At 35.8% G+C, this 22008-nt stretch overlaps 1 protein-coding gene across 2 annotated transcripts in view; it reads right to left on the reverse strand.

Annotated features, from left to right (window-relative positions):
* Nucleotides 1-193: 193 nt before the first annotated feature.
* Nucleotides 194-22008, reverse strand: part of RpS24 (ribosomal protein S24) — a 42790-nt gene continuing 20975 nt past the window's right edge. The window contains exons 4-5 of one of the 2 annotated variants that reach the window (XM_083131462.1): nt 13493-13609; nt 194-279 (exon numbers count right to left, since the gene is read on the reverse strand). In XM_083131462.1, coding sequence (XP_082987588.1) covers nt 277-279; nt 13493-13609 — 120 coding nt within the window. In that variant the 3' untranslated portion in view covers nt 194-276. Of the gene's footprint in view, nt 280-7988; nt 8016-13492; nt 13610-22008 lie in introns of those variants that run through there. The other variant, XM_083131461.1, reaches the window with a different exon arrangement.

Raw genomic sequence — 22008 nt, forward strand, 5'->3', positions numbered from 1 at the left:
AGACATCCCATTAGTAACACAACTGGTGCCATTGGAACCAACAGCAATGAGTGTGTGTCGGGTGATTTTTGGCTACATAGTGTATGTCCTTGAGAGTAAATTCTATTACATTGTTTGATATTTGACATTTTCCAACCACAACTACAATTACAAGGATTTTTTCCTATTCTGACATATAAAGTAAACTCGAGAATGATCTTCAAAGCTGGATTTTATTCCCAAAATATATAATACATTTACAGATGGAAAGGTTCTTGTATCTCAGCAGCTTGCAGATCACTGAAAAAGAGAAAAAGACGATCAGTGTATCTTTAAAAAGTGAAGATCTTCACATGAAGAATATATGAATCATTCCAAACCATTTCAACCAATTACACTGGGGAACAAAAAAAAGATTTTATTTTGCGGCATAAAGTTTAATAACAGTTTCAGCACACAAAACAGCTGTTATTGCCAATTGTATGATTGGTTCAGTTGAATTGACTCCAGTTATAAAAATAATCACACCATGGAAAATATAGGAGGTAAAATTACTCTACGCTTTTCTCGGTAATATCAAAATTTGATAATGGGCTGAAATTCCCATAATAAACTTACTTATTTATTTGAAAATTGTTGCTAGGCAACTTATGAAGCATTGCTAGGCAATATATCGGACACTCAACAAACCTTAAGGAAGAATACCAAAACATAAAAATGGTTTTAGAAAAAAATTGAATATGGTGAACATAAGTGGCTCGTGTGTGTGGATTTGAAGATGGTGAATTTTTTACTAGGACAGCAAAGTGGGTACACAAAGTATCCCTGTTTCCTGTGTTTGTGGGATAGTCGTGCTAGAGAAAAGCATTGGACGATAAAAGTTTGGCCCCCAAGGGAAAATATTAGTGGGGAAAGCTAATATCATTCATGAACCGCTGATAGATAGGAACAAAATCATCCTTCCGCCACTGCATATTAAACTTGGGTTGATAAAACAGTTTGTCAAGGCCTTAGATACAAGTGGTGATTGTTTCAAATATACATATATGCCACACTTTTCCAGGACTAAGTATTGAAAAATTGAAGGCAGGAATCTTTGACGGACCACCACAAATTCATACATTCATAAATGATGCCAATTTACAACTTACATGTCTTACATCGAATCTGAGGCCTGACTGAGCTTTGTGTCCGTCGTCAAAAACTTTTTGGGGAATCACAGAGCAGAAAAGTACCCCGATATAGTTGGAAATATGTTGAAAAATTTTGAGAAATTGGGAGCTAATATGAGTGTGAAGATACATTTTCTACATAGCCACATTGACAGATTCTCTGAGAACGTTGGTGATTTTAGTGAAGAACGGGGAGAAAGGTTCCATCAGGATATAAGGATAATGGAAGAAAGGTACCAGGGATGGTGGGATCGCCACGTGATGGCCGACTACTGTTGGAGCTTACAGAGGGATTGTCCTCAAAGGAATACAGCAGGAAATCGTATAGAAAACGTTTCACATAGTTTGGTACTTCATTGTGTACATATTTTCTTAATTATTATGATCATAGGCCAATATAAATTTATTTTTATAATAATGATTGTAATCACAAAAAGAAATATTAAATTGTTGTTGGAAGTTCAATTATATGTATGTCTTATGTTTCCGCCATTTTGGTTTAGTTGCATTTATTTCATAAATTAGAGCCAATTCAGGAAATATATTATTATATCATTATTCAGCAGCATGAAATTGCCCTAAATTAGCTCTCAAACACTGTGCCGCAATTTCACTGTTCCCCAGTGTTATGAATTCATTTGCTGCTTCATGACTGAGTCTCCATTTGATGTCTAAGAAGACAATCTTTGTTCACATCCTTCACATCCAAAATTAAACAATCGCACCTCACTCGACTTTTCTACATAACAAAAGATGTAAGACTTACACACTTGTGTTCATGCCAACCACCAATCAACATTTAAAAAAAGAGAACATCTACCCATCCCCCAAGAATAATAATCATTCACTAGCAACTGTCCCCACTTTTCTCTCTCTAAAAACAAAGTGACTACTTCCCTAGACAATAACTCAAAGAAATAATGTCTTCAGGAACCCCTTTTTATATTAAAAAAAAAAAAGACCCCTCACAAGGTCAACAGCGCATTTTCAATTTCTGCATAATTCACCGTGGCTGACAGGCTCTTGCATAGCCAGCCAAATGGCTAGCACTCTCAACTTTGGTGTGAGCAGTCCCGGGTTCAATTCCCAATGGGAGCTGCTTGAAAAGAAGTGGCAGACTCAGGGTCTTGAAAGCCAGAAAACAGCAGCAGTGGGGCTCGATGCATTGACCATGCATTATCTAATGAAAAGCCACTTTTCAAGCCTTAGCTCTGAAAGGGATGTTGCACCACAGAGTTTAGACATCTTGTTTACATGTGCATCTTTGGGATGCATTTGGATCAGGTGGGCATTTTGAACTGGGTACATGTGGTAATTTTAGAATTTTCAGATATTTACAAGAACTGCAGTAACTTCAGTACTGTATATCCACATGTAATGATTCTCAAACTATTTCCTGTGGAATGAAATTATTTTCCTTCCATCTGCAACTATTAATATCTTTGATTAATAGTTTCCATGCCATACTGAATCAATGTGATGGATATTTTTTAATAATTTCTTTGGGAACCATATTTCTTATGTTGACTGTGTAGTACCTCAAAAGTCTGGAAACTCATTTGGGTTTCATTTTTGGCACATATTTCATAATCTTTTTGCCCCTTCTATGACCCAAATAAAAGAAATTATAACAAAAAATAAGCTATTTGTATCAATGACACAATAACTACAACAAAATTTGGAAAAGGACCCTAACAAGAAAATAAATGTGTGTGTGTCAAAACTTTCTCAATGAATTTCTAAAACCAATACTGCCATAGGCTCCTTAACAACAACTAAAAAAAACTATACTGTCCGAGGATAAAATATCCATACTTTAGTTCAGGGATTCTCAACGTTTTTGGGCCTGTGACCCCCTTTGCAAGGCACTCTGCGCACAAAGAGAAACACACGACAACACAACTTCCCTCTGGGTCCAGGCATCAGAGCCTCATTGGCCTGCAAGATTGCAGTTAACAGGGTGCATCATGTTTGAGTGAGATTGACACTCTGGTGCCATTTCAGAATGTCACCCCTACACAGTATGGAAACGATTAATATGCGAGCAAAAGTTAATTCTGAAAAAGTTGTTTCTGAATCTTTACATTTGAAATCTGAGAACGTATTACCACTTGCATAAATGAATGAATATTTTATTTAAAAATGGTGAAGTACCAAGGGTAGGTTGAAATGGTATCGATAGACCCATTATAAGTAAATTAAAATATATATTATAAAATATTTAGTGTACATGCACCGTACACACAAGAAGTTTTGGAGTTAGCAATGAATAGACCTAGGAATTTAGGGCAAATGTCAATTATTATTCCCTTAAACAGAAAGTAAAAAATAGTTCATGACCTTCATTATACATACAACATTCGACCAATTGACAGGATTTAATGGTGTAATAGTTAATAACATTTGGGTTGCATTAAAAAAATATTGAATATTTCAATTACAATGCAGTACACCTTTAAAGCCTAATTTGATGAACTTATGACCTGCTTAAAAGCTATCCGAGTATCTATTCCTTTAAATGGGACACACCCACAAGGCCATTTGGAGATACTGTTGATCTTAAATGTTTTTGTATTAATTCCAGAATTCCAGAGATTCAAATTTTCAACTATACAACTGCAAGCAACAAATTTGCAATGCAAACTAAGATTATACACAAGCATACTGCTTGTTTGTATGTGGTGCAGTTTGGCAGCACACTTAATTTGGTAACCTGTTACTGGGGCTGCCCAGTGGCAAAAATTAAAAAGCAAATCAAATAAAATCAAAACCCTGACATTTTGCAGGTTTCTCACCCAAAATTCAAGTGAGATGAAGGAAAAGTGAAAGTAAGTTACCACGTTAAAAGAGACAAACACATGAAACATTGGGGTTTTACTGGGTGCCAGATTGTTACAGTAATAGGTAGGAATATATTTCAGTCCATTTATGGCACAGGCAGGTAAGTCAATTCGTTAATTGGTGGTAGGAAATAATCTCACTTCTGGAGTTCTGCTCAGAAAAACAGGTCTGGGGTGGTGGAGTTCTTGCAACAGTCTGTCCTTAGCATTGTTCTGTAAGTTCATATAATTACAATTATGTAAAACTTAGTTAAGACATTGCTTTACAGTCCAATTTTATTTTCAAAAAGTCAAGGTCGATAGTTTTGAAGCCTATTTCAGGTGCCTAAAACTTCTTTCTAGCCTAAAATTCCTAGGTCTAGTAATGTAGAATGAACTAATTCACAATTGAAGAAATTACAATTATAATATCAATACTGGCATCACTCTTCACTGTTTCTTTATAAAACAACTCAATCCACAAGCAGTACCTCTCTCAAACAAACTGCAAATAACTTGTTTTCGTAAGTAATAAAGATCCACTCCATGCATCTGTTTAGTGTGCATGCACACTCAACATGATAAGCTCATTGTTACCTTACACGTAATATCTAAAAGGGCTTTCCACTCTTGTGTGATGCACATACAAGCATCAAACCATTCATTAAAATTCTATGTTGGCAGATTTCTTTAAAAGAGAGACCACATATGAAGTGGTGCATGGATTTTTTGACGAAATCTGCTGAATCAGTTTGGTTTCACTTCAGCAGTTTTCTGGAAATTTTGATTTTTGAACTTTTCTGGGGGGGAAAATATGCTTTTCTATTTTTATAAAAATATAAAATTTTCAGAAGGCTGTCTCCAAGATAATGGCAGATATAAAGAGAAAATACCTGGAATCCAATTAAGTTTGAACATTCACTTCAACTTTCAAAAAATTTGATTCCGTTAAGTTTCTGTATTTTGTATAATCTGGATATTTTCACTTCACATTATTACTATGTAATAACACAGGATAATGTCGCACAAAATCTCGTACATGTGGACTTGAAATCTACTTTTTTACTACTTGTTGTCACAGTGATCATTTTGGTTTGAAAAAGTTAAGGACCACACCGTAGAATATTACTACAAATTAAAAAATGAAAACAAAATCCAAGGAAAAGAGGTGCCTTCAATTCAAATTTGAGCATAATGTTCAAAATTAATTTTTGACCATGACATCAGATTGCACAGTATTCATTTTTAAAATGAATCCACTTGCAACTCTTTATCTGCCACTCTCTCGGTTACAGCCTTTTCAAAAATGTACCTCTGCAGATGTTTTTAGCTAACCTCTAAAAAGTACAAAAATCAAAAGTTTCAGGGAATTGGTTCAGGCACAACTCAATCTGCCTCATTTCATGACTATGCGGGTCAACACTTGTTCAATTTGATGTGGAATAACGCAAGGGAATTGCTCTTATTTCTTTTCCATTTGTATTGCAAGCATGAACTTGCAATACAAATGTGACTTTATAACTCAAAAAATAAGCCTCAGACACTGTATCAGGTTGTCTATAGTCACCGTGTGAAACACAAATTTACGCAATAGAAGCTTAGGTGATGCAACATTCTTTTCACATCACTATGTCTCTGATCATTTGCATTGAAGATGATGGGTCAGGATGAGAGCATTTGTGTGTGCATGTACTAGAAGGAGTATTTGAAAATCCATACTAAAGTGTGCAAGAATATTAAGTAACCACTGCATTACGGCAACTGTGCACAGCACTGGCCATGTTCCATGCAGCTACCTTCTTTTGAATTTACCCACTAAGAGGTAGCTTGCAACCTTTCAATTAATTTGTGCAAGTCTGTACTTGTTCCATGTTTTGTTCTCAACAGTGAAAATGATCAGAATGTCAGATCAGAAGTGTAAGGTAGATTTCACACCAAAGTAACAAGTAACACACGATACTTGTCACTTGAGAATTTCACTAATGGAAGGCAGACTTGTGCGGCTTGTCATGCCGGTGTGAAACACTGCTGTTGATTGGCTTGTTTCCAAGCCACGTGTATCTGTCAGTCTGAAATCTCCCCTTGGAATCCCCAGCCTTCTTTTGTTATATTTGTGGCAGATATTTGGTGAAGATGCAAATACATTAACAAATTTGTGAAAGATTCGTACCATGCGTATTTTGGTACAAGTGGTGGCACACCAGAAGTGTTCACAGAAGAATGATCTACTAATGGAATTAAATTTACCAAAGGAAAGTGTTCAAGTTCTTGTTACCAGCTTAGTGCGAAAAACCTCTTATCATCTGGTAGGAACTATTCACGGAAGACATATTTTACTGTGGATGAGTCTATAGTGTACTGTAACAACATTAGAAAACTGTGTGTGATTTCAAAGTAATAGGTTTGCTACTAGCACTGCAGGCTGGAAGCACCAAATATCCTTGCTTTGTTTATGAATTAAACAGCTGGGACAGAGCTCATCAAAAATCATGGGAAATCAAAACCTAGCCACATTGATCTGTCACCAGGTGTGAAAAAAGTGTCATGACAACAATTGCTTGATTCGTCTAAAGTCTTACTTCAACCTTTACATTTCAAGTTGGACATAATGAAAGTTTGTGAAGGCACTGAACAGAACAGACAAATATTTTCAGTATATTACCAGGAAATTCCCATGAATCACTTTGGAAAAACTTAAGGAGTGTATTTTCATTGGCCCAAAAATCAGAAAAATGATGAACGACAGCCAAATACAATGACACAAAGTGAAAAAGCAGCATGGATAAGTTTCAAAGACGCAGTTGCAAACTTTCTGGGAAACAAGAAACATAAACAGTATGTGCAGAACATGTTGACAGCTCCCGTAAGCTTGGTTTCAAAATGAGTCCCAAATTAGATTCTGTACTCACACCTAGATTTCTTTCCAAGTAATCTTGATGACTTCAGTGAGGAACAAGTCTAGCGATTCCGTGCAGATATTGTAAAAATGGAAAGAAGATAACAGGACAGGTGGAATGCAAGTATAATGATAGATTACTTCCGGATGCTAAAAAAGGGACATTCCTGAAGCAGGAAGTCTAGATGAATTAAATTCCAGGCACAGTAAAAAATACATGATTAAATTATATTAGTAGCACCTAACTTTTTCAAGCTCATAGCATATGGCAAGAAATGTTCTTTAAGCCACTATACTGGTATGCCAGAGACCCAGGTTCAAGTTTTCTATGTATCGCTAAACTTATTCTAAAATGTCGACCAGTGTTATTAATATAGATCTGAGGGTACACTTTTCATACATCCAAATCATGTGTCAAAATAGCTTTCATTATTATTGTTATGACTGTCCATCTTGAAATTATCTTGAACCACACTGGGCATCAGAAAAACATTAACGATTGTTATAAATATTATATTTGACTTCACCATTCACTTATGTATTTCACTGAAAGCAAGAGGGCATATCTGTGTATACACAGAATACTGTATTTCTATCAACATGAATCAACTTGCCTCTGTGTGTTATTCTGATCTTAATATTGCTTGGTATTAAAGTAATATGCGCTTTTTGTATATTATTATAAGAACAAATAACAAAGAAATAGCATACAGTTTACTGTCAATTCAGTAACCTATGGCAAGAAATGTATTTGAGTAGTAAACCAAGATTTTTACATGCTTCTACAATTCGGTTCTACTATAAATACATAATTATGCCCAATTATAATTGGACACACTTAAGTAGTTGGGAAATCCTAGTCACAACTTATATGTATTGTTACACAATGTACATATTTTATCAAATACAGTATCATTACAGTAAAGGTTAAGTTCAATTTTGTTAAAAAAAAAAAAAAAAAAACATGCGTCACAAGCTCCAGATCAGAACAGTCTTGAGAAAAATTGTACTGTCATAGCACTGAAAAATTGATTTCAAAACACACAATGCACTCTGAATCATGCTGAAGTGTAGGAACACTTACAACATCATGGAGATTCATAATGTCCAAATAATTTCCCAAAAATATTTGGATTATTAACGCTTTGCCTGAAATAAAATTCAAAAATATGTTTATATCTCTGTAAACCCTATTTATCTTCACTAGAATGTGTTAGTAGAAATACCATGCTTCGGTCACAAAACCATGCACTTTATTCTGTACATGGTACAAAACTTGTCAGAAACAAAGCTAACACACAATATTAATAGAAGTACATTCAACACCCCTTACCACCGTTGAAATACAGATATATAACCAAATGTCGAAAAGAAAAGCATATGATTCAACATGCATGCAGCTCAATAGCCTTTCCAGTTCCTTCCAATTTGACAAACCAACAGATTTGCACACCTATGTAATGAAAATCCACTTTATGATATAGGGCAATTCCATAGTTACAGATACAACACTTTCAAACAGTGTGCATTTTTTAAAAGAATTATACAAGCACTTTGATTTTACAGTTATATTTTGGAGATTCAGCAGAGGTATGTGGTGACCCCATCGCTGTGGGAAACCACTGCTGCAATTAGCCCCTCCTTTGCAGTTCCCTGCCTCTGGCTGGGTCGGTATAGAAGTCAAGCCTCTCCATTTTCTTCTGTCTTCCATCATTCCTCTCTTTCCTCAGTGTTCCAATCTTGCCCTCTCCTCATAACACTCTCCACTATCTCTTCAGACATCTTGCTCAACCCTTTGGCCTTATTCCCCACTCCTTGCGCATTGTAAGCTCTTACTGGCAGTATTTCTGCACCTGTTCTCTTCATGTTCTAAATATCTCATCTGTGCCTGATCTATTGTCCTGAAGCTTCACAACCCCCACAGCCTGTTGTCTCTCCTCATTCCTTATTCAATCCTTTCTAGTCTTCCCCAATATTCAAACCTGAGTATTGCCAGTAAACAAAAACTATTTAGATTGGGACGCACTGGTCAACTCCACTTGATCAGAGGATATTAGGGTGTATACCCAGACAAAGCACCCTACATTAGGCTAATCTCTCACATCAGAATATTAATGGATTCAAAGGGAAATTAGAAGCCTCGGACTGGACAGATCAAAACAACACAATAACTACACTGGGAAAGGAAAACAAGAATGTGAACCTGTAATATTAAAACTAAACCAGTAGAGAAGCAGAATTAACACAGCAAATGGTTTATTTACAAAATAGATGTACTGTGACTTTGTGAAGTGAAGAAGAAAATGGAGTACACTCCTGTTAAAATAAAGTGGCACAAGCTTCAACTATTCAACCTCATAAAGAGTGTAACTTAATGTGAACAGGAGTGTACAGAGACTTGATGAGGTTATACACTGAGGTACTCGGAACTTGGAGAATCGCCAAGAATAGGGATGTATTCCTAGCCTTTCTCGATTTAAAAGCTGCTTTTGACTCAGTTTCTTGACATGTATGGAAAGCATTGAGGCGGAAAAGAAAATGCCAAAAAGACTGCTCGTGAAAACAGTATACACAGTGAGCTTAAAAGAAATAGACAGATTAAACGCTTTATAAATTGAAAATTGTTTGTTTTATGAGGAAGCATATAGTACTGTTGCAGACAAAGTCTTCACTTTTCATGACTTCAGCATCACGTGAGCACCCTTGATGTCAGTCTAAGAATATGGTCGGTAACCAAGTAGGAAAGGCTTTCTGCATGCTTGAATTTGCAAAAACAAATTCTGTTACTGTCATACAAAGTCATTTTTAGAACATAGTATTGCAAACAACCACCCACAAGGAAGTCCACCTACGATTGGAGCAAACGGTGACTGGTGTTCGTGAGAAAACGCACAGCCTGAAGAAGTCAACAAGACGTGCAAGTTTAGAACAACAACTTCAGGACATACTCTTCCAACCATGTAAATATTTCAGGAAATATTTCAGCCATGTTATTAGAACTCTTGTTTCTGTAAAACTTTGAAACTGTCCATTTCTTTTAGGCTCAACCTGTATATTAACCCTGTAGTGGCAGTCTGAATACATGATAGGTGAATTTAATATTGAAAGAGGCATAAAACCTAGAGATAGCCTTAGCCCAATCCTATTCAATATCTTCTTAGATGAAATTGTTAATATGTAAACTGCAAAACCAAAGGACAAAACTAGATATGTGGAGGTTACGACCCGTATACCTTCAAGCTCTACTACATGCCGATCCTATCGTTTTGATATAAGATACACTTGAAAGACTCTAGCAAGAAGTGAAGGAATGGCATGAAGAGCTCAAGAGAAAAGGCATGAAGGTTAAGAGTGAAAAGAGCAAAGTTATGTTGGTCACAAAAGAGAACAAGAAAGTGCAGTCCTAAACATAGCATGCAATGGAATGTAACTAGAAACAGTTGAAACATAAAAATATCTAGGCACTATCCTAAGCAGCGATGGGAGAATATATCAGGAGGTAATGAATAAGACAAAGAAAGCAGCAAATGAGCAACACCTTAGGGGTCAAGCAAGAGATCAGCGCAAGAACAAAAAACACAGCTATACAACTCGATCCTTGTCTGCATTATGCTGAATAGCACAGAGTCTACCACTACAGGATAAACATTTTAGCAAATTCCAGGCTATAGAAGAATAGCGAGAAAAACTAGAAGTGATAGGATATATGAGAGAATACCAATAGGAGACAATGTGTGATGTGGGAAAGGAGTGTCAATTGATGTGCTCTTCCTTCCAAGCAAGCGATGGAAATGTGTGTTTAGGGTAAAGTAGGAAGATGCAAATCAAGGAACATGTGGAAAGATAGAATAGGAAAAAAATAGGATTGAAGCATGGTAAAACAAAGAAGATGAGCCAAGATCAAGAGAAGTGGATGGGATGGACAGAAAGGGGTGCCCGAGGTGCTTAGCGGCATAAGGGACTAATGGAAAAAGAAGATATTTTGGAGATTTCAGTTGCAATAATTCTTTGTACACTTTGTATATTCATAAAAATTATATGGTACGGATGTAACTCAGAAAAGAAAAAAACGACTTCAATTAATAACCGCCATATTTCTGTGCAACAAAAATGCAAACAAAAAAACTTCTGATAAGCCAAAATGATAAAAGGTCAAGCTTTGGCAGCAAAAATAATTGGATGTTCTTATTTCCTAATTGCAGAATAAATAAAATGTTACATCATGGGTGAAAGTTTTCTGCTGACAATCACAGCAGCCAGAAAAACTGATAGAAATACACATCATGAAAGCATTCTATTGTCAGTCACATGTTACCAAGCCAGTTGTATATAACATATTAGACCTAAATACACCTGAGAATTCTTGATATTTAGGTTTCACTTTTCATGGAATTGTCCTATAAAAAACCATGGAAATTGGCAGGAATATTCCATCCACGATCACGCTCAACAAATGCTGTTCTGTTACATGATATTTTGTGGCGTTGTCTTTGTGGCCCTCTTGTTGACCTGCACAATCCTCTAGAGCTGTCTCTCCCTCGTCTTGTCAATCTCCTTTCCATGACTTGGTGCTGGAAGTTGAATTTCACTCACCAATTCACGGTACACTTTTGAAATTGTAGGTCTTGCAAATTACATATGTGACTCAGTCACGCAAATGCAAGCATGTCAATAAGGGGCACAATCAATCTCAAAATCAGATAGACCCATTCTGACAGATTCACTCAAATCACACATGTTATTAATCAGAACATAAGATTGACACAATTACTACATCTGTGGCATCTCATGGTGGAATGTCCCACATATGAGACTTTGTCTAATAAAACTGACATTCAGAGAATCATCATTATCCTTCGCAGTTTCCTGCCTCTGGCTAGGTTGGCATAGATGTCAAACCTCTCCATATTTTTCTGGTCTTCCACCATCCTCTCCTCTCTTTCTTCGGTGTTCTAATTTTGTCCTCTTCTCCTAACTCTCTCCACTGACATCTTGTTCACCCTTTTGGCCTTATTCCTACTCCTTGTGCAATGTAAGCTTTTACTGGCAGTCTTTCTGCACCCATCCTTTTCATGTGTCCAAACCATCTCATCTGTGCCTGATCTATTGTCCTGAAGCTTCACTATCCCCATTGTCTGTCGTATATCCTCATTCCTTAATCTATCTCTTCTAGTGTTCCCCAATATACTTCTTAAATTTTTCATATCCACTGCCTGCATTTTTCTTTTCTCTCTCTCTCTGTCATTGTCCAAGTCTCTGCTCCATACATAATTATTGGCACATAGTATGTGTTGTATATTACCTACTTGCATTTCATAGGTACATCCCTGTTCCATATTAATCTTTGAATGCTTTGATATAGTCCATCACCCATTTGTCCTTTTCTGTTTAGTTCCTCATCTATTCTTCCACTTCTCTCAATTATGTTTCCTCGATATTCTTGGTACATTTCTGGCTCTGTTTCTTGTTATTAGCATGTCACTCTTTTCTGCACTGAGTTTTATACCTCATTCCCACCATCAAGCTGTGTCTGTACTACTACTTCCCTGTTTCCCCATATTACTAAACCATCAGCGAACAATGGAGCCTTCATCCTATCTTCTTCCCCACCTCTTCATTAATTGCATCCATTGTAATTATGAAGAGCAGAGATTATAGAATGGAATACAATTTATCACAGCCATCTTTTTTAAACCTACAACAACAGTTGTTTATCAGACCATCAGACTAGGAAAGAATTCAGTTGTAAATCAACAAAATGTGTTGAAATAAATATTAATTTTCTGATCTCTAGATAACAACACAACGATGCATGCTCATGATTATATTTAGTAGAGATGACGGAATATGAAATATTTTTTGCTGAAGTGATACGTACAAATCTGGAATTGAGATGTTTCATGAAAAATGGGGCACTTATTGCTGATACTTTTGGACAAAAAAAGTTATTTCCAATGTAAAGCAAAATAAAATTACACCTAGCATGTTTTCAGCAGAAAATTTAAAATTCTGTAATGTATTAAATACAATAATATATCTAAAAAAAACTGTTTTCAGGATCTTGAATATTAAAATGCTTTTATCTCAAAAGTAAGATTTAGTGATTTTGTCATTGGTGTAATGTAACACATACAAAGTACAAAGTAGAGTTAGATAAAAAATATGAAATTTTCACTGATAAAAGTACTGGTACCAGTATTTTATCAATCTAATATAAAAATGAATATATCACCATTTGTTTCCTGATACACATGTACTAATCATATGAACAAATCTTCGAGGCTGATTTCCGCAATCTGCTTGTTTTCCCTTCTCAAGCTGTTTTGGGACATCAAACACTTCAATGTAACCAATTTTCTACTTTTCTCTCAAATTTTGTGGAAACTTTTCAGTAACAATTTCAATTACAGTACATGTGTAGTAGTTTTCATTACACTTGTTTTTGATAAGGCTCAACTTCATCTTCCACATGAATTTTATTGGAATGCATTCCATACTGTGTGTGTACTGTACCGTTGACAACTTCATACACTTGAGAATTACAGACATAACACATAATTGCATTTAAAAAGATTACAAATTCACAAAAAAGATTTTTAAAAACCCTAGAAAATCTAGATACGTACCTTCTTGCCTCCTGTTGCGCCCACCTTAGCCTTCTTTGTACCTCTAACCTTCTTCATCCTGTTCTTCCTTTCCTTGCGCTGCTTTCGAGCTCCCTTCTGTTTTTCATACAGGCCATGCTGCAATCGAAATTACCAGAATTTTAGAAATTTTTACCAGCCATCTTTCATTGCAATTAACAGGGCTCGAAAAATTCCGGTCGCCAGGGTGTAACGTTTGCATTATTTTTGCTTTACAAACATTACACATTCAAAAAAAAAGTGAAGAAAAAGCAACGTTCCCTTTTTTTAGCCATCGGAGCTCGTTTTACCTCACGATGACTTCTTGTGCTGCCTCTAGCGGCGATTTCTGAAACCACTGGTCAGCTCGTAAAATACGCTGCTTCAGCCAGTCGGCGTGTGCGTTTCGCCTCTCGCAGCTACTTCCTACTCCCGCTCCGAACGGCAGGTGCCTGTCCTTGGGCACGACGTCTAATCCTTCGTCGGCAAGAGATACAACTCCACCAGAGCTTCCTGAAGTGAAACCTGCCATTCCAACCGTTAACGAGCAGAAGCCTGTTGAATGAGTATAGCGGAAGGAAGGCGTGGACCTTTGTGTGTATTGAACGTTAGTGGAGGTACGTACAAAAACTATCTTTTGACCGTGATATGGAAATGGTGATTACATCTCGCGATCTTGCCGTTCGCTGCCAACATTTTGATAATTTACTTTGACTTTTTACGGAACTCGGAGTAACGAATTCTAGAAAACAAACAGTGCTTCTACTTCAGTCGTCCCCCCCCTTTTCCCCTTTTTTGGCTTGTGCGTTGCTCTCGATGAACTTCTGATAAGTGTTTAAAACCAACGCATGTATTGGTGAGTGGGCGTTAAACAAAAAAAATAAATAAAAGGGGAGTAAAGGAAAGAAGGCGAGCGTATGCACGCATGAACTTGCACTATATTGCCGACGCGTTTAATAATCTGATATTTTCAAAAAAAATCTTACATTAAACGTGACTAGCTGCATAATTGAACTAATTAACAAAGCCTATCCGCGCATGGCCAGCGTATGAAGATTGACAGTGAAGTGTCCCCTTTTTGATCGCTCTAAGTTGCAGTCGGCGGAGTCGAATGCTCGCATGTGCGCTTTTGATTAGAAAACAGCGACTCTTACCGTCTTGTCCCAATTCACTATCTCGTAGTTTAATAACCTACCTGCCCGCCTTTCGGTAGCACTAATCGATTAAGCATATACGAGAGGCATTTGATTGAGCTTAAAAGAGAGGCATTTGATTAAGTATAAAAGAGACGCATTTGATTAAGCATAAAAGAGAGGTATTTGATTAAGTATAAAAGAGAGGCATTGATTAAGCATATAAGAGAGGCGTTTGATTAAGCTTAAAAAAAAGAGAGGCATTTGATTAAGCATAAAAGAGAGGCATTTTTTGGGTTTAAACAAAAGAATTAGCGTTACGCTATTTTTACAAATTGTACGTTCAAGGTGATTTAGAGACACGAATTGGTACACGCCAACTGTTCATGGTGTCTCGTCCCATCAAAGAATAAGATTGGGATTTAAACTGTATTTTAGGTGCATGCTCGTGGTTTGTTAAAAAAAAAAAAAAAATGGAAAGTTACGCGAGAAGATTAAAATAGCGCGCAGGACGCGCAGGTTATTGTTAAGGTCACATTGTTTGTTAAAATTGCTCCCAACTCTAGTCTTTGGAGATTGTGTATACTCGCAAAGTGTATCGTTTTTTGGAACTTTGAATATATATATATTTGTTAAATTGAATTGTGGAGATCATTTAATTTGTCTTGGTTACGTGCACTAAATAGTAAGATTTACGAAAAGGTGGGACTGGTTGAAAGCCCGATTTGAAGTTAACCTTAAAGAACAACTATTTGATTACGCGTTTGGCAACGTTGGAAAAGGAGAAAAGGATATTACGTCGGGAGAACGCAACCATAAAACTTAGATTACAGCGGAGAAGGCAAGAATTGCTATCCACTGGTGAATCCCTTCGAAACTATTGTATAAGTGTGCATAATTCATAAGTTTCTTTATTCCAGGGTCCTTTTTGTCTCGTGCTTCTTGTGCTTGCTGCCCGTAAACTCTCGCAGTACGGTGCAGGAAGTACGACACAAGAAGATAAAAGCTTGTAGCGTGAAGTGTGGACGTTAACATTCCTTTTTACCTTGCACGCGATCGCAGCCCAGTCGTTTCCAATTAATCAATTTGTGCGATTTGCGTTTGACCACACACATCACGTTATAAGGGCAACTAAAAATTTCAGCCTGGTGACTGTGATCTTTTGCTGTAATATGTATGAAATTTTGAAGATTCTAAGTTCAAATTGCAGTACAGCGTAAGTTAGCAAAGTATTATTTTTTTATCAACGTTGTGAACATTCCATAGAGTCCGTAACAATTTCTTACCCTTTGTTCCCCAACACTCCATTTCTTGCTTTCTCAAATAATTTAGCGATGTTTTGAATACAGTGATGCTCAGCATCTTATACAGTGTGTTTCAAAAGTCGCACAACCCAAACTTTGGAAATGTATATCATGAAAACCGTAAGAGATGTTTACACCGGGTTTTCTGCATTATAAAGCCTCATCCATTGAGATATTTTTCAATGCTTATAATTATCAGTTCACTCCATACAGAAAATTATATAAATTAATAACTGACAGAGCAGCATTAAATTTTTTCCAGAAATGAACTTCTGAGTAAGAAAAATATGTAAGAAATTATCGAAGGGTCATAATTAGACATTTGATGACTGATACCATGTCAGTCTGTCATTTGTGACCAATGATACCATGTCAGTCTGTCATTTGTGACCAATATTGGTCAATGTGCAACATTTGATTAAATTTTTGACTGGCGATTTTATGGGTTGAGTGAAAAGTGCCATTTTTGGGACATATATCCGTATATGTCAACACTAGCAGGTCAAAATATTGCCAACAGTTGCATGCAACATGTGTCTTAAGTATTGGCTATACATTTACGTGAAAAATTGTAAATCAAGATTTTGTGCCGAAATTGGACTCTTTGAGAGAATCCTAGTCTTCCCCTGCCTCACTTTCGCCGCTACTGTGCCTGTTTTTTAAATTGGTTCAGCATGGCGTATGCATTGGAGCAGTGAGTGTGAATTGCTGGAGAGTATTTTACTACTCATTCTTACACTCATGTGCAAGAGGTTTTCCAATTAAAATGCCCTGCTTCTGCTGTACCTCACAAAGCAACTGTTTTACAACCAGTCAAACACCAACAAATGATCCCACAAATTGTTTGAATTATATTTAATGTTGAAAATCAGTTCTCAGATGTTTTCAGCAAATTAAAAATGATTTTTTAAATAATGTAATTGCATTTATTTAGATAAATGCTAACATAAATTTATGAACCCAGTGATAGCATATAGGATTAGTTTAGTGCAGAAAACCCGGTGTAAATCTGTTACGATTTTCATGATAAATACAGTGTGTCCCGCTTATACGTATAATAAAAAAAATTTCATAACTTCTAAACAAACTGTCAGAATGATGTGATTAGTGTTTCATTTTAAAGAATGACTCAGAATTTTTTTTAGCAACACATTCAGTGTTAGTTGCGCATGCGCAGTAGCCAGAATGTCTTGAAAACTGATATTAGCAGTTTCTCAGTAGCCATTTGTCATGTGGTTGCCACAAGAAATGGTGTTTTGTGTTTTAACGCTGTCTGAAGTGAAGTCTGTGACACTTGTGCAAGCATTTCAATGGAAAATGGATATAAAGAGGTTTGATTTTTATTGAATGGCCCCCACGGTCACCAGACCTCACTGTGTGTGAATTTTTGTTGTGGGGGTGTTTTAAGGAGAAAGTTTACTGTACACCGGTTAGAGATTTGCAAGACTTGCGTGATAGAATTGTAGTTGCACCCGCACATGCTTCAAAACGTGTGGCTTGACGCTGACAACCGGTTTGACATTTGTCGAGCCACTAACAATTCACATATGGAAGTGCAGTAGTTTCTTGATTTGTAGAAAAAATTCTGAGTTGTTACATGTTTGTACAAAGTTTGAACAAAAAATATTGGTAAATAAAAAAGTTGTGACTTTTCTTTTATTATACGTATAAGCGGGACACGCTGTATTTTCAAAATTTGGATTGTGCAACTTTTGAAACATACTGTACGTAGTATGCACAATTGCTAGTAGGTGGTTTACTGGCACGTAGCTTTGAAGAAGTTTTTCGAGCACTGGCAATTAACATACATATTTGACAAATATATTTATTGAATTTGTTCTTATGGGCACATCAGCACATAGGGTATATTTGCCCATTAGCAAATACAGGGATATGGCCAAAACATAACCAAGGACACACCCATAACAAGAAACTAAAATATCTCTGTTAAAAATTTCCTTATTCAATTTTTAAAAGTATTGCATTCATTCATTGCTTAACATGATAAAATATCCTACATTAAAGTTGAGGCTGTAAAGGGGAACTAAGCACACAACACAGCCCTATGGAGGATTAATACTGGCCATAGGTCCAGATGCCATAGCCCAGTTAGCCTGCAACATTGCAGTTACTAGGGTGTACACTACGTGAAAGTGGTTGACTTTTGGGTGCCTTACCAGAAGGCTGCCCCTTACACACGAAACTTGACATAAATCTCAGATCAGAAACTGGAAATGTGGTTAAGTATAAAAAGGAGAAATAAAAACACATGGTTTTATGACAAAGATAACAAATGGACAAAAAAGGCAGAGGTATGGAAAATGGTGAGACTACAAAAATTCATAACATATTTATGCAACAAAATTCTGTCCATATCCATTAAATTGCTTGAATTCTTAATTAGTTACATGCACATGTAGTTTCTGATGGAAATTACATATTCAGGATGAAATGAAATTACACAGTGTACTGTTATTTTAGTTCTTTTCAAAACATTACAAACAAATTTTCATTCCAATTTTGTCCTGAAATTATGCTAAATCGAATGCAAAATGAACTCATACATGAAATTAATTTGACACTTTCAAGAATCTAGACTATACACCATGAGTGAAGGTAACATGATGTTTTGTCATAACTGCATAAAGAACACATTAAAAACTTTGTACTGAAAAATATATTTACCCAAAGGAAGACTATCAGAAAATATGAAAATTAAAAATGAAATGAAAAACTTGACATTTTGACAGTATGGTTGGAAAAAAAGTATACCAATATGCAGTACATGTACTGTATTATTTAATTTTGCAAATACAATTGAAAGTTGTTTCTTGACACCACCATCCAATGTAACGTAGCATTCAACTGAAAACCACATATTGAAAAATAAACTTTTGTCTTTGTACACATTTTCCAATGTGCAGCCACAAAATAAATGCTTATTGTTCTGTCCCACTTCTCATAACTGATGACACACCAGCATATATGAAATAGCTCCCAATTCATGAATAATGTCTGCATACGGACTCCGGCATGATAAAATGCAGGAGCGAGATAAGCGCTATGATAAATAGTGCTCTTGAAGAGCAAAAGTGCATTTCTTGGAAGAATGCAAAAGGCAATCTGGAGGATAAAATACTGAATCTGTCTGGAACATTGTGCAAATATATGGAGTACAAGAGAAGGATATAAATAATAATAATAACCGATGGTGCAACGGTCTGTGAGGGCCAGGGTCAACTTACTGCCGCTGAGGAAATCATCTGACCAGCACGATGAACCCCAAGTCATCCTCGCAGGTTTCCATGACAGCGTTATGCTACTCATTTGAAGCTCCCTAATATCCTTACGATAGTTGGAGGCCATGGTCCCATACACAGGCCGAAGTCTCGGGAGGGTCATTCCATGTCAGTTCAACCAGACCATGGTACCCATGATCTCAGATTTTGATGGAACTTGGCACATTTAACCCTTCCATGAAGGTGAGAAACCACATAATTTATTTTGTCCCAAACTTGACTGGTTTCATTTTTATAGCCCCTCAAACTTTGAGTGATCACTTATTTCTTCCATTCCCAGAGCATCCAAGTGGAACCTGCATGGTCTTGGGAAAATAATTTTCTCCCCCCCTATAAATTATTCAATCTCTTTGAAACTTCACAACAATGTTAACCAAACAATAAGGATTCCAGAAAAAATATGTCAACATATCACATTTATATTTTAGTACACTAATAAATAGGGACGTGAAGTTTTCATTTTAACGATAACACCGAAAAGTTGAGGAAAGCTAAATAAAGGGTTTAAAATGTATTTGGGTAAGTTAAGGAGGCAAGTTTTCGGTGTTTCGGAATCACGAAATAACGCAAATTACGCCACTTTTCAGAATAACAACGAATTTGCACTTTGCAAAAAACATCGCAAAATGTGCAGTATAAACTGGGCTTAACACTTCTTCTTTTCAAAAAGAAATACCAGAAGCGCTATGAAATTTGTCCACTTCTAATCTAGCTTGTGAAAGTTCTCAAAAAGTTTGTCATGCTTCATGTATTGCCGTTTGGTGCAGAAATGACTGACAGTGCTGACCTCGTCCTGAAATAGAATTTGCCTCGGGGATCTTCTCAGACGGAAAGTTTCGCAGGAACGAAAAAATTTTCAGGGAGAAACACCTGTTGTGTGGGGAGAGGCATAGGGATGTGGGTGTATTTTATGACACAAAACTGTATTTTGAGGTCTGAGAGGGTTTTTTATTGGCATTGTTAGGGAAATTTCAGTCAGTCAGAATCACTGAAGCTGCATGGTTTGTGCAGTGTCTTTCATTTCCTTTTCGTTCTGTGATGTAAATCGCAGCATCCAAAGGCCAGCAGTGAATGCATTAGTTTGCTTCTGAAAGACTTTATGCTTCAGATAGAACTACATTATTTTGTAATCACTGAATTTCAAAATAACATGGGAGCGGAAGGATTCCTTGATAAACTGCAATGGAAGTGAGAGGCTGTTTCACGTCCACTTTATGCACATGAAGGCTCGAACTGTGGAAACCTTTGTTAAAGCAATTATGCCATTCGAGTGAATGGAAAAAAAAACTGCTATCTTTCTATTTAGAAGTTAGGAAGTGTGATGAGTGAATACTGTGAACATTTACTACGCACCATCTGTGGATGAAAAATCATTAATGTTATTGTAAACTGAAAAGTGAATTTAAGAAATAAAAAAAATTGAAAATTTTATTGTGAGAATGAACGTTTTGAAAAATGGTTGTGTTCAAAGATTTGGGTCATATCCTTCAATAAACATTTCATATTTAGTGGCCGATTAAGATGAAATATTTTCCAAATGCAAGAAATTTGGTAATTTCTCACAAAGGTAAGCCTTCGATTTATTTATTTTTGTCATTAAAACTAAAGTTTGCCTTAATTTTCCATAACTAAAACAATGTGAAAATAATATGCATAGAAGAAACAGTAAAATCGCATGTAAAAATAACACCGAAATTTGCTGTAAACTGCGAAAAATGACACCGAATTGCAGTACAACATATCCCCGAAATTTAGGGAAAATAAAAATAAAACTTCATGTCCCTACTAACAAATTAATAAAATATTATTACCTGCTTTTTTTGGACCGATATCATGGTTTACTAAAATTTTATTTGAAAGGGAAAAGTGCAACACCAACAAAAGTATTTTTAAAATGAGCTTACTTATATGATCTAACTTACCCATAAATAAAATTGTTGCTTCATTCCTTTTGAAAATATGACCATTCATTTCTGAAAATTTTTAAAAATGGCTACCGGATTTACAATTTTTCAAATTAACTCAAAATCTAAGAATCTAGCTTCAAAATATCATAGAAGCAAATTCTTAGAGCATAACATTTTAAATAACGGTTACATAGATGCACGCATATCCACGAATGTTATTGATAATTTAATTGAAAGCATGTTGGATTGATTTAAAGAAAAATAATTTATAGAATAATGTACATAAGGATTTTGTATCAGAATTACTTTTGGTGAAAGTACATTAATCTCGTAATCATTTAATGGTGTTTATTAGGCTCTACAAAAGAAAAAAAAGCAAACAAAATATATGCACAGATGGGGTGAAGGTTATACGAAATGAAATGTAATTTGTAAACTGTACACACACTTCAATTTCCCTTGATTTAAAACTCAATAATTTTTATAGGCAAAAGTAGCAAACATTTCATATAATATACAAAATATTAATCATGTAAAACTGTCAATAGTATCATTACACTGTAAACAAACATGGCAGATGATATGTTACGAACTTTCATTTAAAAAATTGCCACAATTCACCCACAAAGACACTGAAAAATTATTTAAGTTTCAATTATATAGTACATCCAGAATGTTTTATTTTCATTAGAAGAAAAGTTACTGAAATTATTATAATTTCATTAACACCCTCATCAAACATTTCGATAGTAGGTTCGTATATACAGTATCAGAAACAGAATTTTTTTTAAAAAAATAAAAATCATGATTTTTATTTATCCACCCTGATTGAAAGCATACCATTATAATTACTTATATTAATATGCGAGTGGGTAA

Source organism: Lepisma saccharinum, chromosome 11 (genome assembly GCF_977018435.1).
Source record: "Lepisma saccharinum chromosome 11, izLepSacc3.1, whole genome shotgun sequence".
NCBI classification, from domain to species: Eukaryota; Metazoa; Arthropoda; class Insecta; order Zygentoma; family Lepismatidae; genus Lepisma; species Lepisma saccharinum.